At 46.2% G+C, this 25,349-nt stretch overlaps 1 protein-coding gene across 3 annotated transcripts in view; it reads left to right on the plus strand.

Moving 5' to 3' along the window:
- The window catches only part of stxbp5a (syntaxin binding protein 5a (tomosyn)), a 157,198-nt gene that overhangs the window by 31,477 nt on the left and 100,372 nt on the right, over positions 1-25,349 (plus strand). For all 3 annotated transcript variants that reach the window (XM_042321893.1, XM_042321894.1, XM_042321895.1), the window contains exons 3-4: positions 23,143-23,224; positions 23,584-23,684. In XM_042321893.1, coding sequence (XP_042177827.1) covers positions 23,143-23,224; positions 23,584-23,684 — 183 coding nt within the window. The remainder of the gene's footprint in view (positions 1-23,142; positions 23,225-23,583; positions 23,685-25,349) is intronic.

Genomic DNA, 25,349 nt, shown 5'->3' on the forward strand with positions numbered 1-25,349 from the left:
TCTCAGTGCTATGATGGGGTCTAAAACCAGACTGATGCATTTCATATACATTGTTTGTCTTCAGGAAGGCAGTGAGTTGCTGCGCAACAGCCTTTTCTAAAATTTTTGAGAGGAATGGAAGATTCGATATAGGCCGATTAGTTTTTAAATATTTTCTGGGTCAAGGTTTGGCTTTTTCAAGAGAGGCTTTATTACTGCCACTTTTAGTGAGTTTGGTACACATCCGGTGGATAGAGAGACGTTTATTATGCTCAACATAGGAGGGCCAAGCACAGGAAGCAGCTCTTTCAGTAGTTTAGTTGGAATAGGGTCCAGTATGCAGCTTGAAGGTTTAGAGGCCATGATTATTTTCATCATTGTGTCAAGAGATATAGTACTAAAACACTTGAGTGTCTCTCTTGATCCTAGGTCCTGGCAGAGTTGTGCAGACTCAGGACGATATAGATATACGATGAAGATATACACGCACGCACGCACGCAGAGGAACAAGAGCAATCCTCTTGTCTTATATAACCACAATGAAGGATGTACTTACTCCTCCCCTCGATGATGATGTGTGCGGCAGGGTCAGGGGTGTCTTCGTGCGGTTGTCTCGGAGGGGTGTGGCCATATCTCTGTTTGTGTACAGTGCATGTGCAATGTCTAGGGTCTTTGTGCCCCATGTTAGTGAAGCATCTGTGTTAGTTCCGCATGGTAGTGACTGTGGCGATGCATGGGGATTTGGGTGGGGTTTTGCTCCTGCTTTTCCACGTGTGACATCACGACACTCACCACACTTGACACCTGTTTTTATTTATTTTCTCTCCACCTGGCCCTACTTTACTTCATCTCTTATCTTTCTTACCTTCCTCTATCTCTTCCTCTGTCTCTTTTACTCTGTTTGTTTTTCTGTGCTCTATCTATCCTGCTCTCTCTCCCTCCCTCCTCCCCTCTTGCATATGTCGTGTGTGTCATACTGATACGGTACAAGTATTAACAAAAACACTGTCTCGAATTCCATGTGATCTAATGTCTCATAGCAGACAGATCATATAGTCTACACACTGTATGTAAATGATCTAAGCTACACACACGCACACCTACCCACACACACCCACACACACCACACACACTTGTGGATGACAGATGGACATGCGTGTTATACTGTCGTTTAATGGAAACTGCCGAGGATGTGTGTCTATGTAAGCGTGTATGCGTGTGCATTTGTCTCTAGGTGTGTGTGCTCTCTATTATTCCCCCATTCAGGGAGAATGACTTCCTCTCTAAAGTACTGAATCACTTAAGTCAATCTATTGCATCACCTGAGTTAATCAACACTCACCCACACACACACAGCCACACAAACACATAAACACACACACTCTCTCTCTCTTTTTCCAGTTCTTAGTTGTCTACTCCACTCACATCAAATCCTCTGACATACCAACAAGATCTCATTGTTTCCCTTTCGAAATTCGATGTATTATGGATTATTTTTTATGCGTTAATTCCACCTGGTTACAGTGTTTAAACAGGAAGAACTCAAAGGTTAACAGTTTAGGCATTCATTCTAAGTGGTTAAGGTTAGGGCGATGGTTTGGGGAAGGCTTAAAACAAAATAATGAAAGAGGACATGCTAGGTATCATCAGTATTCATGCTATTCTGACGGCTTACTAGAGCATTGTGAAGTGCCGTAGCGTAGTGGTTTAAGCAGCGTGCTCCAGCTCAGATCCTCATGAGTTTTTGTTGTTGTTGTGAGCCCCGAGGAAGGCATAGATTGACGTACTCAGGACCTTTTCAAACGTCCCAATTCCTCCGCTATTGCTAGTGACCAGCCTGGACATACACATACAAGGGAACCAAGGGAAGAAGGGAGGGGGTTGTTTTAGGGAAGATGTGTGCGTGTATGTTTGTGTGAAAGGCAGGGCTTCTGAGAATTGTCTGCCTTTTGTGCAACATTTGGTCTGCTGGGTCGGAAGTTGTGCATGGGCATGTGTGTGAGGGCGTGGGGGGGGGGGATTAGAGAGAGCAGAGGGGAGAACAACCCCTTTCTGTGTTAATAAGGGGTTTCAAGGTGTACTTGTCTGATAAAACAAACATACTTTCTTACGCACAAACGCACACATGTTGATTGCTCACTCGATTAAGTGGCGGATAAGTATCACTGTGCAGTGGTAGACAGCTGTGGTCTTTGTGTCCTATCTATCTGTCTCTTTGTTGGATGCTTTTATAAGGGGGATGAGCGGTGAATTGCCCGGTACAATGGAGCGAATGGAATAGTACCAAAAGTATAAACTTGTCCCACCCGTGAACGTTTGCAGAGCGTCTCTAGGGTGTTCGGAAAGCATTTTATGAGTAATTGTTATAGCCTTTGTGGTGTTAACAGAACATTTCTGAAGCGTTCCTCACCTCGTCTCGGTGAGGTGTTGCTGTAGCAGGTCTGACGCTAGTCGTTAGCTTAGTCATGCTGCCCCTAGCTCCCCACAGCCAGGTGCTCTCTCTCTCTCTCTGTCTGTCTGTCCTTATGTTGGACAGAGCAATGAAAGGGATTATGGGTCAGCGGCCGTCCCCTCCTGTGGCGCTGCCTGTGGAAGGAAGCGTTTGATACGGAGGCCAGAGAGAGGGAAGGGAGAGAGGGATGAGAGGAGGAGAGAGAAGGCACGGACCTGCTGTCAGCTCTTTGCGGTTGACTTACTACTTCATATGCCAGCAACCTTTCTCTCTTTACTTTCACTGTCTTTTGGGGGACAGTGGTGTGAGATGGCAAGCTATAGGGACAGTGTCCTGAACGACTCACTACTTAAGCATCTTGTTTTAGCTGAGATTCTGAATGGGATGGCGGAGGAAATGGTTGGAGTAGGAGGAGGTTGTCTCGTGCACCCCCCTGATTTTAAACGTCATCCAGCCCTATTAAAAGGCTTTCCTCTCCCTCCTCCTTCTCCGCCTCCTCCTGTTTAACAGTGTTAAATATTAACCCAGCTGAATGCATGCGCTGTTTCCCCGTTTGCCCCGTCCATTATTTAGCAGCCAGGCAGGGAGCCAGTCACATTCATTTAGTCAAACAGAGGCCTGGGTCTTCCTTTGTATCCCTCTCTTCTTGCCCCTCTCCTTTTCTCATTCTCCACACGCTTTTTGTCTTTTCCGTGTTGCTTTACCTCTCTGTCTCTTTTTGTCTTGAACTCCCTTCCTCTCTAGCTCTCTCTTGTTCTGCCAAGCCTTCCCCATCCCGCCCTCCTCTTTCTCTTTCCGTCAGACCCGAATAGCAATGGATTGGATATGCAAGGGCTGCATCTCAATGCGGTGTACATTTGGTCGGGACCGTCAGTTCACACTTGTCCCTTCTCCAGTGTGTTTGAATATTGGAATCGATCCAGTGTTCAGAAAAGTTTCGAGTGCACCCCTCTGCTGGTCCCTTCGGCCTTTAGAGCTGGATAGGTCGGGATCATATCACTTTATTCCACCTGAAAGCTGGCCCGATCGGATTTCTGATTGGCCGTGTTTATTTGTTCAAAGTGAGTCCATTCAATATGGGAAATCCAATGAGAGCAGCTGAGGGAGGCAGCGAGTGAGCGTGTAGGGGGAGACTGCAGAGGATCAGGTTGCTCTACTATAGGTATGTGTGCAGAGGCATTACTGCTATAGTGTACAGTATAGAAAGAGGAACTAGCTCAAATGTTATCGATACCTATTAGGTTTCACTACCTATTAGTGGCAACCATAGTGACCATACCACAACACATAGGTGTACTATACCATAACATGATATATTGTCTAGGGATTCAACTGGTAAAATTGTAAGTGCAGACTAACTGTACCAAGCTTAGGATAAAAGCAGAGCTTTAAATCACAAAGGGAGAGGTTTTATAGTGAAGGTGTGATATTTGAACAGGTTTTGAAATCATGCTCTTATTGGTCAGAAGGGTCTGAGTGTACCACTGTGGATGGTACCGCCCTGGTACAACGTGTAAAGCGCCAAGCCTCATTCTAAGGTTAAAGGTCAATGCAGCCGTTTTTAGATTATTATCAACACATTTCTGGGTAAAAATGAAATACCTTATTGTAATAGTAATAAAAAAAAAGAGGTTTGGAACTCAATTTGTTATTGGTCTATTAACTAATTTAACACTAGGCAAGCCGAACCTCCAGATTAGAAGGGGCTGTGTATATTGTATTTCCAACCAGCAACTATCAGGAAATAACACTAACCACATGTGTTCGCACTTTTAAAGTGTTAGTTTCATTAGCTGTTGTAAAATATAATACACAACACAGGAAGAACATAATTCTGACTGTACTGGGCCTTTAAATGGATGTTGCCTAAACCCACCTATGAATCTAGAGTGGACCAACTGGATGTCCTTTTTTACTCTGTCTTTGTCTCTATTTCTCCCCCCTTTCATTTTCTCTCTTTCTCTCTTTTTTCCCCCGCTTTATTTCTATGCATCACACTTTATTTTTGACGGATTCAGCCACAAGAGATTCTGCTGATTCGCCTTTTCACCCTTTTCTTTTCTTTCTCTTGCTCCCTCCCGCTCTCCATCTCTCTCTCTCTCTCTCTTTTTCTCTCTATCCATTACACTTTAACTGTAACTGCAAGCTGGATTGTCCCACTAACATTAGACAAATGTTGAGGTTATTAACACTCTACTACTTGCCAGGAACCAAATACACTGCAATGCTGCTGCAGTGGGGAGACTTATTACTGCGCACCATGCATGCGTGCTGGCTACACCTGGCCACATCCCAAACCAATCCCTAGCCCATACCGCTAGATCATTGTTGATCTACTGAGTGTAACCATATTGCCTATGTCTGTCCACAGCTTCCAGGACTGTAAAGGGAGCCGGTAGGGGACGTTAGCGGTATCCTTGGGACATCCCTACCCTAAACCCTAACCCTAAACTTAACTCCAACCTTAACCATAACCCTTACCTAACCCAACCCTAAACATTACCTTAACCATTTTAAAATGTAAACTTCAATGGGGTAGGGATGCCACAAGAATATCAGATAGCAAGGACTGTAAGGGATAGGGGTGGATTTGGGAGTGAGACATTACATTACAGTATTCAGACCCCTTCCCTTGTTCCACATTTTGTTATGTTACAGCCTTATTCTAAAATATATTAAATAAAAAATGTTTCTCATCGATATACACATAATACCCCATAATGATGAGTTCAAAACTGTTTTTTAAAAATTTGTGCAAATCTATAAAAAAACAAAAACAGAAATAGCTTATTTACATACGTATTCAGACCCTTTGCTATGAGACTTGATATTGAGCTCAGGTGTACCTATTTCCATTGATAATTCTTAGATGTTTCTACAACTTCATTGGAGTCCACCTGTGGTAAATTCAATTGATTGGACATGATTTGGAAAGGCACACACCTGTCTATATAAGGGTCCACAGTTGACAATGCATGTCAGAGAAAAAAAACCAAGCCATGAGGTAGAGGGAATTGTCCGTAGTGCCCCCCAAGAAAAGGATTGTGTCGAGGCATAGATCTGGGGAAGGGTAAATAAATGTTTCTGTAGCATTGAACGTCCCTAAGAACAAATTGATGAAGTTTGGAACCACCAAGACTCTTCCTAGAGCCCGGTGGTCACTCTGACAGAGCTCCAGAATTCCTGTGGAGATGGGAGAACCTTCCAGAAGAACAACCATCTCTGCAGCACTCCACCAATCAGGCCTTTATGGTAGAGTGGCCAGACGGAAACCTCTCCTCAGTAAAAGGAACATGACAACCCGCTTGGAGTTTGCCAAACAGCACCTAAAGGACTCTCAGACCATGAGAAACAAGATTCTCTGGTCTGATGAAACCAAGATTACACTCTTTGGCCTGAATGCCAAGTGTCACATCTGGAGGAAACCTGACACCATCCCTATGGTGAAGCATGGTGGTGGCAGCATCATGCTGTGGGGACTGGCAGGGACTGGGAGACTAGTCAGGATCGAGGGAAAGATGAACGGAGCAAAGTACAGAGGGATCCTTGATGAAAACCTCCTCCAGAGCGCACGGGACCCAAAATTGGAGTGAAGGTTCACCTTCCAACAGGACAAGGACCCTAAGCATGTCCTTGAGTGGCCCAGCCAGAGCCCGGACTTGAACACGATCGAACATCTCTGGAGAGACGTGAAAATAGCTGTGCAGGGACGCTCCCCATTCAACCTGACTGAGCTTGAGAGGATCTGCAGAGAAGAAGGGGAGAAACACCCCATATACAGGTGTGCCAAGCTTGTAGCATCACACCCAAGAAGACTCAAGGCTGTAATCACTGCCAAAAAGTAACACAATAAAATACAATTACGAGGCTATATACAGGGGTACCGGTGCCGAGTCAGTGTGCGGGGGTACAGTAATTTGTAGGTAGGGGTGAAGTGACTATGCATAGATAATAAACAGTGGGTAGCAGTAGTGTATAAAACAAATCGGGGGGGTGTCAATGTAAATAGTCTTGGTGATTAATTGTTCAGCTGTATCATGTCTTGGGGGTTAGAAGCTGTTAAGGAGCCTTTTTGTCCTAGACTTGGCGCTCCGGTAGCACTTTCTGTGCTGTAGCTGAGAGAACCATCTATAACTTGGGTGACTGGAGTCATTGACAATTTTTTGGGCTTTCCTCTAACACCGCCTAGTATATAGGTCCCGGATGGCAGGAAGCTTGGCCCCAGTGATGTACTTTGCCATATGCACTACCCTCTGTAGCGGTCAGATGCAGAGCAGTTGCCATACCAGGCGGTGATGCAACCGGTCAGGATGCTCTCAATGGTGCAGAACCTTTTGAGGATCCGGGGACCCATGCCAAATATTGTCAGTCTCCTGAGGGGGAAAAGGTGTTGTCGTGCCCTCTTCACAACTGCCTTAGTGTGTTTGGACCATGATAGTTGGTGATGTGGACACCAAGGGCCTTGAAACTCTCGACCTGCTCCACTACGGCCCCATCGATGTTATTAATGGGAACCTGTTCGGCCCACCTTTTCCTGTAGTCCATGAGACTCATCGTTGTCGGTGATCAATCAATCAAATGTATTTATAAAGCCCTTCGTACATCGGCTGATATCTCAAAGTGCTGTACAGAAACCCAGCCTAAAACCCCAAACAGCAAGCAATGCAGGTGTAGAAGCATGGTGGCTAGGAAAAACTTCCTAGAAAGGCCAGAACCTAGGAAGAAACCTAGAGAGGAACCAGGCTATGAGGGGTGGCCAGTCCTCTTCCGGCTGTGCCGGGTGAAGATTATAACAGAACATGGCCAAGATGTTAAAATGTTCATAGATGACCAGCAGGGTCAAATTATAATAATCACAGTGGTTGTCGAGGGTGCAACAGCTCAGCACCTCAGAAGTTGACTTTTCATAGCCAATCATTCAGAATATCTCTACTGCTCCTGCTGTCTCTAGAGAGTTGAAAACAGCAGGTCTGGGACAGGTAGCATGTCCAGTGAACAGGTCAGGGTTTCATAGCCGCAGGCAGAACATTTGAAACTGGAGCAGCAGTATGGCCAGGTGGACTGGGTACAGCAAGGAGTCATCAGGCCAGGTAGTCCTGAGGCATGGTCCTAGGGCTCAGGTCTTCCGAGAGAAGGGAATGAAAGAAAGAAAGAAAGGGGCGTCCCGGGTGGCGCAGTGGTTAAGGGCGCTGTACTGCAGCGCCAGCTGTGCCACCAGAGACTCTGGGTTTGCACCCAGGCTCTGTCGTAACCGGCCACAACCAGGAGGTCCTGGGGCGACGCACAATTGGCCTAGCGTCGTCCGGGTTAGGGAGAGTTTGGCCGGTAGGGAAATCCTTGTCTCATCGCGCACCAGCGACTCCTGTGGCGGGCCGGGTGCAGTGCGCGCTAACCAAGGTTGCCAGGTGCACAGTGTTTCCTCTGACACAGTGGTGTGGCTGGCTTCCGGGTTGGATGGCGCTGTGTTACGAAGCAGTGCGGCTTGGTTGGGTTGTGTATCGGAGGACGCATGACTTTCAACCTTCGTCTCTCCCGAGCCCGTACGGGAGTTGTAGCGATGAGACAAGATAGTAGCTATTAAACAATTGGATACCACGAAATTGGGGAGAAAAAGGGGCCAACCCAGAGAGGAAGATCACATCAGTGACTCAACCCACTCAAGTGACGCACTCCTCCTAGGGACGGCATGGAAGAGCACCAGTTATTACTGCCACTTTTTGTGAGTTTTGTACACATCCGGGGGATAGAGAGCCCTTTATTATGTTCAACATAGGAGGGCCAAGCACAGGAAGCAGCTCTTTCAGTAGTTTAGTTGGAATAGGGTCCAGTATGCAGCTTGAAGGTTTAGAGGCCATGATTATTTTCATCATTGTGTCAAGGGATATAGTACTAAAACACTTGAGTGTCTCTCTTGATCCTAGGTCCTGGCAGAGTTGTGCAGACTCAGGACAACTGAGCTTTGGAGGAATACGCAGATTTAAAGAGGATTCTGTCATTTGCTTTCTTATGATCATGATCTTTTCCTTAAAGAAGTTCATGAATTTATCACTGCTGAAGTGAAAGCCATCCTCTCTTGGGGAATGCTGCTTTTTAGTTAGCTTTTTGACAGAATCAAAAATACATTTTGGATTGTTCTTATTTTCCTCAATTAAGTTGGAAAAATAGGATGATCGAGCAGCAGTGAGGGCTCTTCAATACGGCACGGTACTGTCTTTCTAAGCTAATCGGAAGACTTCCAGTTTGGTGTGGCGCAATTTTCTGGAAGCTTGCTTCAGAGCTCAGGTATTTTCTGTAAACCAGTGAGCTAGTTTATAATGACAAATGCTTTTTGTTTTTAGGGGTATGACTGCATATAGGGTATTGCACAAGGTTAAATTGTGTTCCTCAGTTAGGTGGTTAACTGATTTTTGTACTCTGACATCTGTCGTGTCTTTGGCTATGCCAGATTAATTGATACGACATGCTATTCTATAAAATAATTTCTCCGTAATTAATATCACCTGATTGAGCTAATCATGTAAATGTAATTAACTAGAGAGTCGGGCACCACGAAATAATATTTATAGAGCTGTTATCTTCCGCATAAACTCTTAAAGACCTAGTAATATTTTACATCAATAGCAGTCAATATCCATCGTCATCTTAAAACCTCTTACGGATTATGCGCATTTTCGCAGCTTTTTGTTAAAAATCGCGCAACATTTCAGCGTCCTGCTACTCATGCCAGGAATATAGTATATGCAAATGATAAGTGTGTGTGTATAGAAAACACCCTGAAGTCTCTAAAACTGGTTAAATCGTGTCTGTGGCTAGAACATAACGTGTTTAGAAGTCAAAATCCTTCGAAAAACTGTTCACCAAAAACACAAAAATAATATCCATCCGCCAGTCAATGTATTGTCTAAGGTTGAAGAAAATACATGGCAATCCCCTGTAAACGCCTACAGCTTCCACACGATGTCGCCAATGCTGTCATTTAGGGGCGGGTTTATCCTTGGTTTGGTGACGTATAGGCACTTCCTTTCTTGGGGCGCACCACAGGATGTTATGAATGTGAAAACATGGACGATGATTTCAAGACTTGCTGCTATCGAATACAGATCGCCCCGTGATCAATTTAATAGATTATTAACGTTTATTAATACCTAAAGTTTATTAATTTATTAATACCTAATACCTTAATACCTAAAGAAAAGTAATTTGAAGTGATTTGTAAAAGTATATAGGCAACTTTTGTAATTTTAAAAAGTGACGTTGCGTCTTGTAAAGGGGCATTTTTCTGGATCAGACCGGTCTTCAGCAAATCACATTTTGGGTATACAATGACGGATTTAATCGGGAAAAAGACCCAATTGTGATGTTTATGTGACATATAGGAGTGCCAAGAAAGAAGCTCGTCAAAGGTAATGAATGTTTTATATTTTATTTCTGCGTTTTGGGTAGCGCTGGCTACCGCAAAATCTGTTGTTTTGTTGACGGTCTGGTATTTTGGGGGGGTGCATGCTATCAGATAATAGCTTCTCATGCTTTCGCCGAAAAGCATTTTACAAATCTGACTTGGTGGCTAGATTCACAACGAGTGTAGCTTTAATTCAGTACCTTGCATTTGTGTTTTAATGAAAGTTTGAGTTTTATCGAAACAATAGGTGGCGCTCTAAAATTTCCGCTGATTTTGATCCCGCCACAGGAACCAAGTCCATAAGAAGATTTATTAATTCAATGTCACACCCTGACCATAGTTTGCTTTGTATGTTCTGAGGCAGGTGTTAGTCATTGTCTCTGATTGGGAACCATATTTAGGTAGCCTGTTTGGTGTTGGGTTTTGTGGGTGATTGTCTCCTGTGTCAGTGTTTGTGCCACACGGGACTGTTTCAGGTTTACACGGTTGTTGGTTTTGTAGTTTATTCATGTATAGTTTTCTTATTAAAAACAAACATGAATTTCAACCACGCTGCATTTTGGTCCTCCGATCCTTCTCGCCTCTCCTCTTCAGAAGAAGAGGAGGAAATCCCTGACAGAATCACCCAACCACAACAGGACCAAGCGGCGTGGTAACGGGCAACAGCAACAGCGGCGCAAAGAGGAATGGACATGGGACGGCAAGGGTTGCTACACATGGGAGGAGATCCTCGTGGGAAAAGATTGCCTTCCATAGGAACAGGTAGCTAGGAGAGCAGAGGCAGCTGGAGAGAGGAGCCGGCGATATGAGGGAACACGGCTGGCAAGAAAGCCCGAGAGGCAGCCCCAAACATTTCTTGGGGGGGAGGCACACAGGAAGTATGGCGAATCCAGGTAGGAGACCTGAGCCAACTTCCTGTGCTTACCGGAGGGCGAGAGAGACCGGGCAGGCACCGTGTTATGCTGTGGAGCGCACAGTGTCCCCAGTGCGGGTGCATAGCCCGGTGCGGTACATACCAGCTCCGCGTATCGGCCGGGCTAGAGTGGGCATCGAGCCAAGTGCCATGAAGCCGGCTCTACGCATCTGGTCTCCAGTGCGTCTCCTTGGGCCGGCTTACATGGCACCAGCCTTGCGCATGGTGTCCCCGGTTCGCCTGCATAGCCCAGTGCGGGCTATTCCACCTTGCCGCACTGGAAGGGCGACCGGGAGCATTCAACCAGGTAAGGTTGGGCAGGCTCGGTGCTCAAGAGCTCCAGTGCGCCTGCACGGTCCGGTCTATCCGGTACCACCTCCACGCACCAGCCCTCCGGTGGCAGCCCCCCGCACCAGGCTGTCTCTCCGTCTCATCCTTACAGGTGCTCCCGCCTGTCCAGCGCTGCCGGAGCCTTCCTCCTCTCCAGCGCTGCCGGAGTCTCCCACCTCTCCAGCGCTGCCAGAGCTTTCCTCCTCTCCAGCGCTGCTGGAGTCTCCCGCCTGTCCAGCGCCATCAGAGTCGCCAGTCTGCCCAGCGCCGCCTGAGCCACCCGTCTGCCCAGCGCCGCCTGAGCCACCAGTCTGCCTAGCGCCGCCAATGCCGCCAGTCTGCCCAGCGCCGCCAGTCTGCAAGGAGCCGCCAGTGCCGCCAGTCTGCAAGGAGCCGCCAGTGCCGCCAGTCTGCAAGGAGTCGCCAGTGCCGCCAGTCTGCAAGGAGCCACCAGTGCCGCCAGTCTGCAAGGAGTCGCCAGTGCCGCCAGTCTGCAAGGAGCCGCCAGTGCCGCCAGTCTGCAAGGAGCCGCCAGTGCCGCCAGTCTGCAAGGAGCCGCCAGTCAGCCAGGAGCCGCCAGTCTGCCCAGCGCCGCCAGTCTGCAAGGAGCCGCCAGTGCCGCCAGTCTGCAAGGAGCCGCCAGTGCCGCCAGTCTGCAAGGAGCCGCCAGTGCCGCCAGTCTACAGGAGCCGCCAGTCCGCCCTGCAGGAGCCGCCAGTCAGCCAGGAGCCGCCAGTCTGCCCAGCGCCGCCAGTCTGCAAGGAGCCGCCAGTGCCACCAGTCTGCAAGGAGCCGCCAGTCAGCCAGGAGCCGCCAGAGCCCCTCAGCCCAGAGGCCCCTCAGTCCCGAGCTGCCCCTCTGTCCCGAGCTGCCCCTCTGTCCCGAGCTGCCCCTCTGTCCCGAGCTGTCCCTCTGTCCAGTGGGTTCATTTAGAAGGGTCGCCGTGGTTAGGAGGCCACGGAAGTGGACAATGGGGCGGACTAAGACTATGGTGAAGTGGGGGCCACGTCCAGCACCAGAGCCGCCACCGCGGACAGATGCCCACCCAGACCCTCCCAATAGGTTCAGGTTTTGCGGCCGGAGTCCGCGCCTGGGGGGCGTACTGTCACACCCTGACCATAGTTTGCTTTGTATGTTCTATGTTTTGTTTGGTCAGGGTGTGACCTGAGTAGGCATTCTATGTTGTGTGTCTAGTTTGTCTGTTTCTGTGTTTGGCCTGATATGGTTCTCAATCAGAGGCAGGTGTTAGTCATTGTCTCTGATTAGGAACCATATTTAGGTAGCCTGTTTGGTGTTGGGTTTTGTGGGTGATTGTCTCCTGTGTCAGTGTTTGTGCCACACGGGACTGTTTCGGGTTTACACGGTTGTTGTTTTTGTAGTTTATTCATGTATAGTTTTCTTATTAAAAACAAACATGAATTTCAACAACGCTGCATTTTGGTCCTCCGATCCTTCTCGCCTCTCCTCTTTGGAAGAAGAGGAGGAAATCCCTGACATTCAATCTCATCTGAAAGTTGTAAATGATTTTATCTGCACGAACACAGGCTAACAAGTTGATTCAGCAATACAAAATTGGGTTTAATTATTTATTTACTAAATACCTAACTAATCACACAGAATTACACATACACACAATTAATCATAACTTTATTACAAATTACGTCATAAAGGAAAACGTCCCTGGCGGGTGTTACAGATATGACAGCTTGTTACACAAAAGAAAGGGGGCTGGGTTGAGTGAAGGAGCGGGAAGACTGAGGAACAAAGGGAAGAAGCTGGGCTATCATAAATACAGTATCTTATGCATTCTAAATTACCACCCATTTGGAAAAGGAAAATGCAATAAATATTTACTCTGAGCTGCGCTTCAGTAGGTTGGTGGTAGATGGAAGGCCGTGTTGCCCAACCGAGTCCTTTGAAGAATGTCTCAGTTTGTCAATTGGATACGTTGTAGTAACACCTTTGTGTAGTAGATGGGATACTCTGTCTGTTCCTTCCTAACCTGCGTTTGCAGTTGCTAACTCAACGGCTAGGATGTATCACTTCTGTAGTGAATAAGAGTTCAAAGTTCATACCATTCACAACCAAAGCTCACGCTGATGTTGGCTTCGTTCTGTAGTTATTATCTGAACCATTCTGACATAGGACCGACGTCCTACATCCCCGGAACAGATAGTTCTATTGCCGTCAAGGGCTTATATAGGAAGGGAGAGGAGGGCGTGTTTGAAAAGTTTTATAGCCCATGTCCCTTCACAGGGCGGGCCACTGATTGAGCAGCCCTGTCTTATGAAAATCCAAATCTCTCATTTTGGAAGCTAAAATCACATTTCATCCCATCACAAATAATTTCATATTCAAACATTTAAATTGAACAACAATTCCATGTGAATCCGATAACTCTGATGTGTAGACTTTCCACTGTAGAGTTTGTCATTTTATCATTGATGAGAATGTCTCAGATGACAACCGAACTGACATCATATTCATTAAGTACCACCGCATATGTTCAATTGTTCGGATTACCAGAATATAGTTAATTTCCCCCCACCTACTGATGTTCCCAATCTCTATGTTAACCAAGGGTTTTGCAAATGTAACCTCAGTAGGGTAGAGTGAGGAAAAAGGGGGGAAGAGGTATTTATGACTGTCATAAACCTACCCCCCAGGCCAACGTCATGACACATCCTTGGGTAGGCGGAGGGAGTCTGGAAGGGCATCTAGGAATCTTTGGGTTGTCCAAGAATTTATAGCACGGCTTTTGATGATCCTTGTTTGGGGTCTGAGCAGATTATTTGTTGCGATTGCAAATGTAATAAAATGGTGGTCCAATAGTCCAGGATTATGAGGAAAAACATTAAGGTCCACGGGACAAAACTAGGTCCAGAGTATGACTGTGGCAGTGAGTAGGTCCAGAGACATGTTGGACTAAACCCATTGAGTAAATGATGGCTCCGAAAGCCTTTTGGAGTGGGTCTGTGGACTTTTCCATGTGAATATTAAAGTCACCAAAAATGTGAATTATTATCTGCCATGACTACAAGGTCCGATAGGAATTCAGGGAACTCAGTGAGGAACGCTGTATATGGCCCAGGAGGCCTGTAAATAGTAGCTATAAAAAGTGATTGAGTAGGCTGCATAGATTTCATGACTGGAAGCTCAAAAGACGAAAACATTATTATTTTTTTTGTTAATTGAAATTTGCTAATCATAAATGTTAGCAACACCTCTGCCTTTGCGGGATGCGCGGGGGATATGGTAACTAGTGTAACCAGGAGGAGAGGCCTCATTTAGCACAGTAAATTAATCAGGCTTAAACCATGTTTCAGTCAGGCCAATCACATCAAGATTATGATCAGTGATTAGTTAATTGACTATAACTGCCTTCGAAGTGAGGGATCTAACATTAAGTAGCCCTATTTTGAGATGTGAGGTATCACAATCTCTTTCAATAATGGCAGGAATGGAGGAGGTCTTTATTCCAGTGAGATTGCTCAATCGAACACCGGCATGTTTAGTTTTGCCCAACCTAGGTTGAGGCACAGACATGGTCTCAGTGGGGGTAGCTGAGCTGACTACACTGACTGTGCTTGTGGCAGACTCCACTAATCTGGCAGGCTGTCTAACAGCCTGCTGCCTAGCCTGCACCCTATCTCATTGTGGAGCTAGGGGAGTTAGAGCCCTGTCTATGTTGGTAGATAAAATGAGAGCACCCCTCCAGCAAGGATGGAGGCTGTCACTCCTCTACAGGCCAGGCTTGGTCCTGTTTGTGGGTGAGTCCCAGAAAGAGTGCCAATTATCTACAAATTCTATCTTTTGGGAGGGGCAGCAAACAGTTCACAACCAGCGATTGAGTTGTGTGACTCTGCTGTAGAGCTCATCACTCCCCTAACTGGGAGGGGGCCAGAGACAATTACTCGATGCCGACACATCTTTCTAGCTGATTTATATGCTGAAGCTATGTTGCACTTGGTGACCTCTGACTGTTTCATCCTAACATCGTTGGTACTGACGTGGATAACAATATCCCTATACTCTCACATTTGCCAGTTTTAGCTTTAGCCAACACCATCTTCAGATTAGCCTTAACGTTGGTAGCCCTGCCCCCTGTCTGATTGCTGGATGATTTGTTTTAAGTCTAATACTGCAGGTGATGAAGTCGCCAATGACTATGGTTTTCAATTTGTAAGAGCTAATGGTGGGAGGCTTCGGGGTCTCAGACCCCGTAACGGGAGGAGTAGAGACCAGAGAAGGCTCGGCCTCTGACTCCGACTCACTGCTTAATGGGTTGAACCGGTTGAAAGTTTCTGTTGGCTGAATGAGCGACACCGATTGAGCATTCCTACAGCATTTCCCTCCAGAAACCATGAGAAAGATGTCCGGCTGCGGGGACTGTGCAGGGGGATTTATACTACTATCTGTACTTACTGGTGGCACAGATGCTGTTTCATCCTTTCCAAACACTTAAATTACCCTGGCCTAACAATTGAATCTGAAGCTGGACTTGCAGCACAGCTATCCTCGCCGTAAGTACAGCGACTGCAATTAGAAGGCATCATGTTAATGTTACTACTTAGCTTCGGCTGGTGGAGGTCCTGATGAACCACGTCCAGTGAAGAAGTTGAATGAAAAAAGTTGAGCGAGGGAAAAACTAAAAATATAAACTGTAATTAAAAAGTAAAAACCGTAAAGTTGGCAGGTAGCAAAGTTAGGTTAGCAACAAAACACACAGCAGCACGTAAACAATTCTACAAGTTGTGACCTGAAATTACGTTTAGCATTGATCAGACCTACCACTGTTGTGTCGTCAGCAAACTTAATGATGGTGTTGGAGTCATGTTTGGCCACGTAGTCGTGGGTGAACAGGGAGTACAAGAGTGGACTAAGCACACACCCCTGAGGGGCCCCAGTGTTGAGGATGAGCGTGGCAGACGTGTTGTTGCCTACCCTAACGGGGCGGCCTGTCAGGAAGTCCAGGATCCAGTTGCAGAGGGAGGTGTTTAGTCCCAGGGTCCTTAGTGATGAGCTTTGTGGGAACTATGGTGTTGAACGCTGAGCTGTAGTCAATAAACAGCATTCTCAAATAGGTGTTCCTTTTGTCCAAGTGGGAAAGGGCAGTGTGGAGTGCGATTGAGATTGCGTCATCTGTGGATCTGTTGGGGTGGTATGCAAATTGTTGATGTGAGCCATGACCAGCCTTTCAAAGCATTTCATGGCTACCGACGTGAGTGCTATGGGGTGGTAATCATTTAGGCAGGTTACCTTCACTTCCTTCGGCACAGGGACTATGGTGGTTTGCTTGAAACATGTAGGTATTACAGACTAGGTCAGGGAGAGGATGAAAATGTCAGTGAATACACTTGCCAGTTGGTCCGTGCATGCTTTGAGTACATGTCCTGGTAATCCATCTGGCCCTGTGGCTTTGTGAATGTTGACCTCTTTAAAGGTCTTGCTCACATCAGCTACCAAGAGCATTATCACACAGTCATCAGAACAGCTGGTGCTCTCATGCATGCTTCAGTGTTGCTTGCCTCGAAGCGAGCATAAAAGGCATTTAGCTTGTCTAATAGGCTCACATCACTGGGCAGCTCGCAGCTGGGTTTCCCTTTGTGGTCTTATAATAGTTTTCGAGCCCTGCCACATCCGACGAGCGTCAGAGCCAGTGTAGTTGGATTCAATCTTAATCCTTTATTGATGCTTTGCCTGCTTGATGGTTCGCCTGAGGGCGTAGTTCAGGATTTCTTGTTAGCGTCCAGATTAGTGTCCTGATCCTTGAAAGAGGCAGCTATAGCCTTTAGCTCAATGTGGATGTTGCCTGTAATCCATGGCTTCTTCTTGGGATATGTACACAGGGTCACTGTTGGGACAACGTCGTCGATGCTCTTATTGATGAAGCCGATGACTGAGGTGGTATACTCCTCAATGCCATTGGATGAATCCCAGAACATATTCCAGTCTGTGCTAGCAAGAGAGTCCTGTAGTTTAGCATCCGCGTCATCTGACCACTTCGGTATTGAGCGAGTCACTGGTACTTCCTGTTTTAGTTTTGGCTTGTAAGCAAGAATCAGAAGGTTGAAATTATGATCAAATTTGCGAAATGGAGGGTGAGGTCGTGCTTTGTATGTGTCTCTGTGTATGGAGTAAAGGTGGCTTAGAGTTTTTCCCTCTAGTTGCACATGTGACATGCTGGTAGAAATGATGTAAAACGGATTTAAGTTTGCCTGCATTAAAGTCCCCGGCCACCAGGAGCGCCGCTTCTGGATTAGCATTTTCTTCTTTGCTTATGGCCTTATAGAGTTGGTTGAGTGCGGTCTTAGTGCCAGCATTGGTTTGTGGTGGTGAATAGACAGCTATGAATAACATAGATAAGAACTCTCTTGGTATATATTGTGGTCTACAGCTTATCATAAAGCAATACCTCAAGACTTATTTAATATTAGACATTGCACACCAGCTGTTACTGACATATAGACACACACACCCGCCCCTCGTGTTACCAGACATAGCTTCTCTGTCCTGCCGATGCATGGAAAATCCCGCCAGCTTTATATCAGCCGTGTCGTCGTTCAGCCACGACTCGGTGAAACATAAGATATTACAGTTTTCAATGTCCCGTTGGTAGGGTAATCCATTTTGTTTCCCAATCATTACACATTGGCCATTAAAACAGATGGCAGTGGGGGTTTACTCACTCGCCTACGAATTCTCAGAAGGTAGCCCGAACTACACCATCCTCACCCGAGATGGTGTAGCTGTGGTACACTGGTTTACTGTTACTTTGTTCAAGTGAAGGTGGGAGTGTGGTTTACGTGTAACTGTGGCAGTGACAAACAGCCAGCAGCCCTGTACTTTACTCTACTGTATGTGGGATTTAATTGTTTGCATGCGTAATAACTCAAATGTGTCAGGGGAAATGATTTATACTGGAACTATATTAAACAATTTAATTACCGCTCAATGTGTGTGTGTGACTGTGCGTGTGTGTTTGTGCGAGGGTGTGTGTACGCGCGCGCATGCATATGTTTATGCCTGAGTTTGTACACGTTAAATGTGGCTCTCAAATGTAGTGTATGCTTGAGTTTTTGTATGTGTGTGTGTATGTGTTTGTTTATTTAGGAGGGCATTATGTGCCCTATATCACTCTCGGTCATTGGGCTGTGATAAGAAGCTGTTTTCTCTTTCTCACTGTGGAAGACTGGCTGTGCACTGTTGCAGTAGATGGTTATATGCCCTGGTAGATTCTCTCTCTCTCTCTCTCTCTCTCACTCTCTCTCTCTATTTTCCTCCTTTCCTCTATCTTTATTGATCTCTCTTTCTCCCTCCCTCCCTCCCCCTCTCTCTCTCTCTCGCTCTCTCAACCTTTGTCTCTCTGAGCTGTGGGAGCAGGCAGCAGAACAGCAGACTCTGTCCCAACCCCTCCCTGGCAGGGTGATGTATGTTTGGGCATGTTTGACGTCAGTCCCGGCCCAACGTCACAGACCTCCACACTCACAGCCTTTTTTCCTTCTTTCACTCGTGGCCTCCCTCTTTCTCGTTCTTTCTTCTGCTGGCTCTTTCTATCATTTTTCTATCTGTCTCTCTCTATCCCTCTCTCGTTTTATCTCTCGCTGGCTTTCATTCTCCTACTCTGTTCTCGCTCTCTCTCTTGCTGTTTTTCCATTTTCCTCTCTAGATCTTTCTATCCGGTACTCTACCTCTTTTCCTCATTATCTCCCTCCCTGTGCTCTGTCTTTCTTCAACATTCTATGTCTGTCACTAACCATTGGCATAGCCTCTCTCTCACATACACACACACACACACACACACACACACACACACACACACACACACACACACACACACACACACACACAAAGACAATCACTCCCTATGGTGCAGGGTGTACAAAACAACAAATGGTCTAGAAGATCCATCATACATTCAATTGGTTCTGTCAGGTGAAGAGTCCACTCACAGCAATTTGATTACATCCACAGGAACCAACTGAGTGCTATCCCTGGGATATATTGTCTCCATAAGCATCCCTAGTTGTAGCTCTCTTGACAAGTTCACTTTGTTTGATGTAAAGAGAAGACTCCCTTCCGGCTTCCAACACTAAGCGTGGGGACTATGAAAACCCATGAAATAGCAGATATGTTGAATTTGAGGGTCCGAAATAGCTTTTTAAAGTTTCGTCTGACTTGACAAGATGAGGAATTGACCCAGTTTTCCTTCCTTCCTTCTCTCTCTCTTTCTTTCTCTCTCTACTGTCTCCCTCTTTTCTTCACTATAGTCAATCTGTCAAATATGTGAGTGGTATTGGTGGTGACAGGAGCAGTGTCATACTGTGGAAAGATAACACAAAGGATCATGTGCCTGGAGTTTAGGTACTTGTTCAACCTCAAGTGTCATAGGGGTCATCCCAGGCTAAACATCATGGGCTTTATCTTTAACCAAACATAGAATAGTCCTTGTGATGCCATGAGGCATGCCATTAAGGTTTATATTTTAGAGACAATGATTTGTTACTCCAATACCATCTATATATGGTTTTGTCCTTATTTTTGAGACAGAGAACAGCCCGCCAAAAGTTAAATGGTACATTCCGAGGGCATAATCTTTAGATCTGAAGGTTGGCTTTTAGAGGACACAATTCACTTTTCTCAGACCTGAAACATTTAGCAAATTGTCATAATGGTTTATTTAAGACGGGGAGTTCAGTCTGATAAATGTTCACTATATTCACGGGACCACCCATACAAAAATGTATGCACATTGGATAAAAGTGCCTGCTAAATGCTATACTCTATATTATTAAATTAGATATGACTATTTTCTATCTTTGACCATGGTTTGATGTCATTGTACAGCCAACTGTTTTCCAGAGTTAGTCTGTCTGTGTGCTTTTCGATAATTTGCTTTTTGGAAGCCTGCCTGCATTTTATAGAAAGTCGAAGAGAAACGTTTTAAAAAGCACAATCATAAGTCCTGCCTTTTTTTTCGGGCCCAAAAGATTTGGTTGCCAGGCAATCTCTGGAATGAGTTTTCAATTAAATCTCTTCCAGTTCCCATCTTGGACTTAAGCATCCAGATCATTCTTCCGACTACTCTGCAGGGGGGCTCTCTCTTGTGTGCGAGAGGGTGGAGAAGCTTGCCTTCCCGTATGTGCTATGTGCATGTTTGATGTACAGTATTTTTGTTTGTGAACCGGATGTGTGATGTGTGTGTGTGTGTTAATATATTTAAGTGTGTGGTCATTTTTTCTTTTCTGGTGCAGTAATGCTGTAGTTTAGTGTTGCCCTGATCAGTCTATACAATTATATTCTATTTTAGTAGGCTATTTTAGCTGGAGATATTAGCAGGATGCTCTGTTTGCTTGCTTCTTTCTCCTCTCTTATGAGGAAAGTGTCATCTCTCTGGCTGTCATGTGTTACGCTTAACTGCATCCCCCATGAAAAACTGCTACCCGGCCCTCCTCTCTTCCTCCCCTCCTCTCTTCCACTCTGTCTGCACAGGAATTTTTGGTAGGATGAATACGCATCATCACTCATATATAGGCCTTCAGTGGAGGAAGCTCTTAATTTTCAATCTTTCCCCTTCTCTTTCTCTCTCTCTATATTTTCTCTCTCCCTGCTCCCCCTGCTTATTTATTATACATCTGCATAGCTCTCTCCTCCTCCATACATCTCATCCATCCCTCTCTCTCTTGTACCCACGCATGCGTGCACTCTCTCCCACTCTCCCTCCCCCTCTTTTCCATCTCCCCCACTCTTCATTATTTCCTCTCTCTGTCCCTCTATATCTGTCTCTCTCTCTCCGCTGTCGTGACCTCAGATTAAGGTTGGAGGAATATGTAATTATGTTGTGTTGTTTGTTTCTCTGCAGCTCCAGATTAACTTCCTCTGCCATTTATTTATACACTCAGTGGCCAGTTTATTAGGTACACCCATCTAGTACTGGGTCGGACCCCCCTTTGTCTTCAGAACAGACTGATTTCTTCGGGGCATGGAAACATTGCTCAATTGGTATCAAGGACCTAACGTGTGCCAGGAACACCTTCCACACACCACCGCCACTAGCCTGTACCATTGACACCAGGCAGGATGGGGCCATGGACTCATGGTGCTTACGCCAAATCCTGACTCTGCCATTAGCATTACGCAACAGGAACCAAGATTTGTTGTACCCGGAGATATTTTTCCACTCCTCAATTGTCCAGCGTTGTTGAATCTGAGATGTCATTCTGCATACCACTGATGTACTACGCCGTTATTTGCCTGTTTGTGGCCTGTCTGTTAGCTTGCACGATTCTTGCCATTCTCCTTCAACCTCTCATCAACGAGCTGTTTTCCACAGGACTGCCGCGGACTTGATGTTTTTTTTGTCACGCCATTGTTGGTCGACCCTAAATACTGTCGTGCGTGAAAAGCCCAGGAGGTCGGACGTTCCTGAGATACTGGAACTGGAACGTCTTGCACCGACGATCATACCACTCTCAAAGTCACTTAGGTCACTTGGTTTGCCCATTCGAACATTCAATTGAACAGTAGCTGAATGCCTCTGTGCCTATCTGCCTGCTTTATATAGCAAGTCACGGCCACGTGACTCACTGTCTGTAGGAGCGAACCATTTTCATGAACGGGGTGGGGTACCTAATAATCAGGCCACTGAGTGTATATTTGTTTATTTTGAAGTAAATATATAATTGTGTCTTATCTCTGTGTTCTGTATGTACATATACTGTATCTCTCCAGAAAACAACTCTACCAGGATACTGCAGGATAGACTGCAGTATATTAGCTAGGAAATGCCCATATCTTCAAAATACACTACATGACCTGCTCTTTGAACATCTCATTCCAAAATTATGGGCATTAATATGGAGTTCGTCCCCCCTTTGCTATTATAACAGCCTCCACTCTTCTGGGAAGGCTTTCCACGAGATGTTGGAACATTGCTGCAACTTTTTATTGACTTGCTTCAATTGGTCACTGATGTTGGGCCACAAGGCATGGCTCGCAGTCGGCATTCCAATTCATCCCAAAGGTGTTAGATGGGGTTTAGGTCAGGGCTCTATGTAGGTCAATCTTAGTTCTTCCACACGGATCTCGACAAACCATTTTCTGTATGGACCTGGCTTTGTGCACCAGGGCATTGTCACGCTGAAGCAGGACAGGGCCGTCCCCAAACTGTTGCCACAAAGTTGGAAGCGCAGAATCATCTATAATGTCATTGTATGCTGTAGTGTTAAGATTTCCCTTCACTGGAACTAAGGGGCCTAGCCCGAACCATGAAAACAGTCCTAGACCATTATTCCTCATCCACCAAACTTTACAGTTGGCACATAGAACAGTAGTGTTCTCTTGGAATCCGCCAAACCCAGATTAGTCCGTCGGACTACCAGATGGTGAAGCGTGATTCATCACTCCAGAGAACGCGTTTCCACTGCTCCAGAGTCCAATGTCGGCTAGCTTTACTCCAGTCCAGCCGACGCTTGGCATTGTGCCTGGTGATCTTAGGCTTGTGTGCGGCTGCTCGGCCATGGAAACCCATTTCATGAAGCTCCTGACAAACTTTTCTTATGCTGATGTTGCTTCCAGAGGCAGTTTGGAACTCGGTACTGAGTTTTGCAACCGAGAACAGACAATTTTTACGTGCTTCAGCACTCGGCGGCCCCGTTCTGTGAGCTTGTGTGGCCTACCACTTCACGGCTGAGACGTTGTTGCTGCTCGACGTTTCCACTTTGCAATAACAACACTTACAGTTGACCGGGGCAGCTCTAGCAGGGCACAAATACACTAATTTGAAAAGGATGTCAACATACTTTTGTATGTATAGTGTAGATAAACTGGTGAAATGGACTTTGGCGTTTACTGTGGGTGGACTGTCGAATGGCTCTAACCTGTCCAATGCTTGGTCATGACAGAAAAACAGAGCAAGACATTGGCTGTTCTGTACCAAAAGCCCATGTAAGGACTGAAACCCATAGCAAACAACGAATCTCATAGTTGATCATTGTGTGGTTCGATCTCCTTTCTTATCCATCCCACCTTCTTCTCCATTGGTTGATTCCTTGACGGAGATCCTATCAGGTTTGGTCGTCCAGGTGTCGAGTGCTACTGTCAACATGAGAGTGGAGCCGCTGTCATCTCGCTACAGTTTCTCATCAATGAGGTGCGTAATGAAGACAGGAACACACACCTCATTCAACACCAGGCCTCCTCTACTGACACTGTCGCTCTCTCTCGCTCTCTACCCAACTAAACCCCTTTCTATCTCCTTTCTTCTCTACTCCAAGACATCTCAAACACTCCTGTATCTCTATAGATGAGTGTGCGTGCGAGCCTGTGTGTGTGTTTGCGTCTCTTTGTGACTCAGCAGCTGCAGCAGACCCTGTGGGAGCCCTTTCCACGTCTGCTTGAAATTCCGCCTCTTTCACCAGGAGATGGAGAAACGTCATTGCAAGCTTGTGTGTGCATTGTGGACTGATGCTTACCTGTGTGTAAATGCTGTCTTCTCCATTTCTGCCACAGGGGGCGCTGGTGAGTGCTCTGGCAGATGACAGCGTGCACCTTTGGAACCTGAGGCAGAAGAGGCCCGCCATCCTCCACTCACTCAAGTTCAACAGAGAGAGGTAAGAAACCCGGAATCTCCTAGGTTTCTTGCTCTCCCTCTCTCTCTCTTTGTGTCTCTCTGTGTTTCTGTGTGTGTGTATGCATGCATCTCTCTCTCTTACTCTACTCTACTCAACTCAACTGTACTCTACTCTTTCTTGTGGAGAGAGATAGGAGAATTAGAGGGAGCAGACTGTAGGACAGACTGACTCTAGCCCTCCAGCACATAGACGATTGCAGCATAGATACTGGAGGCTGAGACAATACCCCCGGACAGGGCCAACCAGACCGGATATTACCCCATCCACTCTGCCAAAGCACAGCCCCCACACCACTAGAAGGGATATCAACAGACCACCAACTTACTACCCTGAGACAAAGATGAATATAGCCCACAAAGATTTCCACCACTGCACGAGCCTGAGCAAGACCGGACAGGAAGATCACGTCAGTGACTCAACCCACTCAAGTCAAGTATAGCGAAAAAATCCTGGCACAATGTGATGCACCCCACCTAGAGGCGGCATGGAAGAGCGCTAGTAAGCCAGTGACTCAGCCCCCATAATAGGGTTAGAGGCAGAGAATCCCAGTGGTGACAGGGGAGCCAGTCAGGCAGAGACAGAAAGGGCGGTTTGTCACTCCAGTGCCTTGCCATTCACCGTTGCATCCCTGGGCCAGACTACACTCAATCATAGGACCTACTGAAGAGATGAGTCTTCAGTAAAAACTTAAATGTCGAGACCGCGTCTGCTTCTCCCACATGGGTAGGCAGACCATTCCATAAAAATGTTGTTCTAAAGGAGAAAGCCCTCCCTCCAGCTGTTTGCTTAGAAATTCTAGGGACAATAAGGAGGCCTGTGTCTTGTGACCATAGCTTATGTGTAGGTATGTACGGCAGGACCAAATCAGAGAGATACTGTAGGTAGGAGCAAGTCAATGTAATTGTCACGACTTCCGTCCGAAGTCGGCTCCTCTCCTTGTTCGGTGGCGTTCGGCGGTCGACGTCACTGGCTTTCTAGCCATCGCCGCTCATGTTCTCATTGTTCCATTTGTTTTGTCTTGTTCCCTGCACACCTGGTTCCCTAATCACACTGCATGTATTTATTCCTCTGTTCCCCCCCATGTCTTTGTGTGGAATTGTTTTTTTACGTGTTTAGTGTGACGCGCCAGACTGTTTTTTTCCCCGGGTTATCGTATTTTGACCCGTTGTATGTATTTGTCATGCCTTTGTATATTTGTGAGTGTTTTCGCACTTATTGACTTTTACCTGTGGCTGGAGGATTTTTGACGCAGTTGTTTCTGTCTTTTGTGCTTTTGCCAAATATAGGTGCGCCTAATCACAACTCACTGCTCTCCTGCACCTGACTTCGTACACATAGCGCACAACATTGACAGTAATGCTTTGTAGGTTAGCAGTAAAACCTTGAAATCAGCCTTAGACTTAACAGGAAGCCAGTGCAATAGCACTGGAGTAATATGATCAAATATTTTTGTTCTAGTCAAGATTCTAGCAAATAAAGTTTATTTAGTGCTTTATCCGGGTAGCCGGGCAGTAGAGCACTGCAGTAGTCTTATCTAGAGCGTGGATGAGCTTTTCTGCATTCTTTTTGGACAGACGGTTTCAGATTTTTTGCAATGTTCCGAAGGTGGAAAGACACTGCCCTTGAAATGTTCTTGATGTGTTC

Source organism: Oncorhynchus tshawytscha, linkage group LG05 (assembly GCF_018296145.1).
Source record: "Oncorhynchus tshawytscha isolate Ot180627B linkage group LG05, Otsh_v2.0, whole genome shotgun sequence".
Taxonomy (NCBI): domain Eukaryota; kingdom Metazoa; phylum Chordata; class Actinopteri; order Salmoniformes; family Salmonidae; genus Oncorhynchus; species Oncorhynchus tshawytscha.